At 45.2% G+C, this 1,114-nt stretch overlaps 1 protein-coding gene across 3 annotated transcripts in view; it reads left to right on the forward strand.

Moving 5' to 3' along the window:
- Positions 1-1,114, forward strand: part of dock6 (dedicator of cytokinesis 6) — a 29,655-nt gene extending 28,541 nt beyond the window's left edge. For all 3 annotated transcript variants that reach the window (XM_086073285.1, XM_086073465.1, XM_086073377.1), the window contains one exon: positions 116-1,114. In XM_086073285.1, the coding sequence (XP_085929411.1) occupies positions 116-158 (43 nt within the window). In that variant the 3' untranslated portion in view covers positions 159-1,114. The remainder of the gene's footprint in view (positions 1-115) is intronic.

Consider the following 1,114-nt stretch of genomic DNA (forward strand, 5'->3'; position numbering starts at 1 on the left):
TTTTTTGTTTCTCATTGTATGGTGCAGCTAGAACGAAATGTGGCGGTTTACTGTCTACTGTAGGTCATTTTGCCGAAATAAAGGCTGCATGCTTCCCGCTCTCTCAATCTTTCAGAAACTCCTACAGTCGCTCCAGCCTCCGACGGGTCGAGGGCTGACCCCAACCTGACGCCGTGCCGCACTCCCTGTCCTGCCGACAGCAACTGTCACAGGCACACACGTCGTCGATATTTTACCACACATACACTGGCACTCTGTCATGTTATAATCATCACCCCCCCAGCATCACGCGTCACTCCTAGCCTACCCTCCTCCCCTCGCCTCCACTCTCACACCTCAGCTGTTTATACTGGCAGGTTATCTGCACTGCAAACATCATTTTTTTTAGAGAGGCCCTGAGCGACTGCAGCACCGTTCTCACGCATCACCCCGATGTGTAACAGGATGCTTCGGACAAAGTCTGAACAGAACTGATTTTATCTTTGGATCTAAACAAGTGATTAGACTCCAAACTAGATGGTTTTCACTTCTTGTCCGCCCCTTCTTTTTATTTGCTTTGATTCGCTTTCTTGTTGAGACATTGTCGCAAAGCACCGCTGGTGGCCGAAGACGTTCAATGAAAACCTTCCCGGGAGTTTGCTCTTGCTGTCAACACACCAAATAACTGACATTCCACCGTCCTCACCCCGATTGCAGGAATTTAATTTGTACTGTAGATGGGAGGTGAGTTTTGTTTCTGAGGTCTCAGGTCTTTTGTGATTCTCGCCGGGATTAATGATGTCCAAAGTCGACCCCTCCTGCTACAAAAGGCACTTAATGTACTGCCTCACCAAATATGTCCAAACTGTGACTTTGACCTCTCGAAATGCGCACTGTGATATTGCAGCACGTGAGCTCCTCTGAATGAACTCCTGAAGAGTGATACTGTTCTTACTACTGTCCCAATTATCTTGCACTATTGTAAACTAACACTGTTGTAGCAATATGAGTGCTTTCCTTGTTTTACCAAGACCGGATTGTTTTTTTGTTTTTACCTCTTTGATAAATGTTGTATTTATTTACATGAACTTTTTCTACTACTGCCTTCTATTAAATAACTTTTCCTATAACATGA

The sequence above is a fragment of the Leptonotus elevatus genome, chromosome 1, assembly GCF_054856555.1.
Source record: "Leptonotus elevatus isolate MCC_2025b chromosome 1, RoL_Lele_1.0, whole genome shotgun sequence".
Taxonomy (NCBI): Eukaryota; Metazoa; Chordata; class Actinopteri; order Syngnathiformes; family Syngnathidae; genus Leptonotus; species Leptonotus elevatus.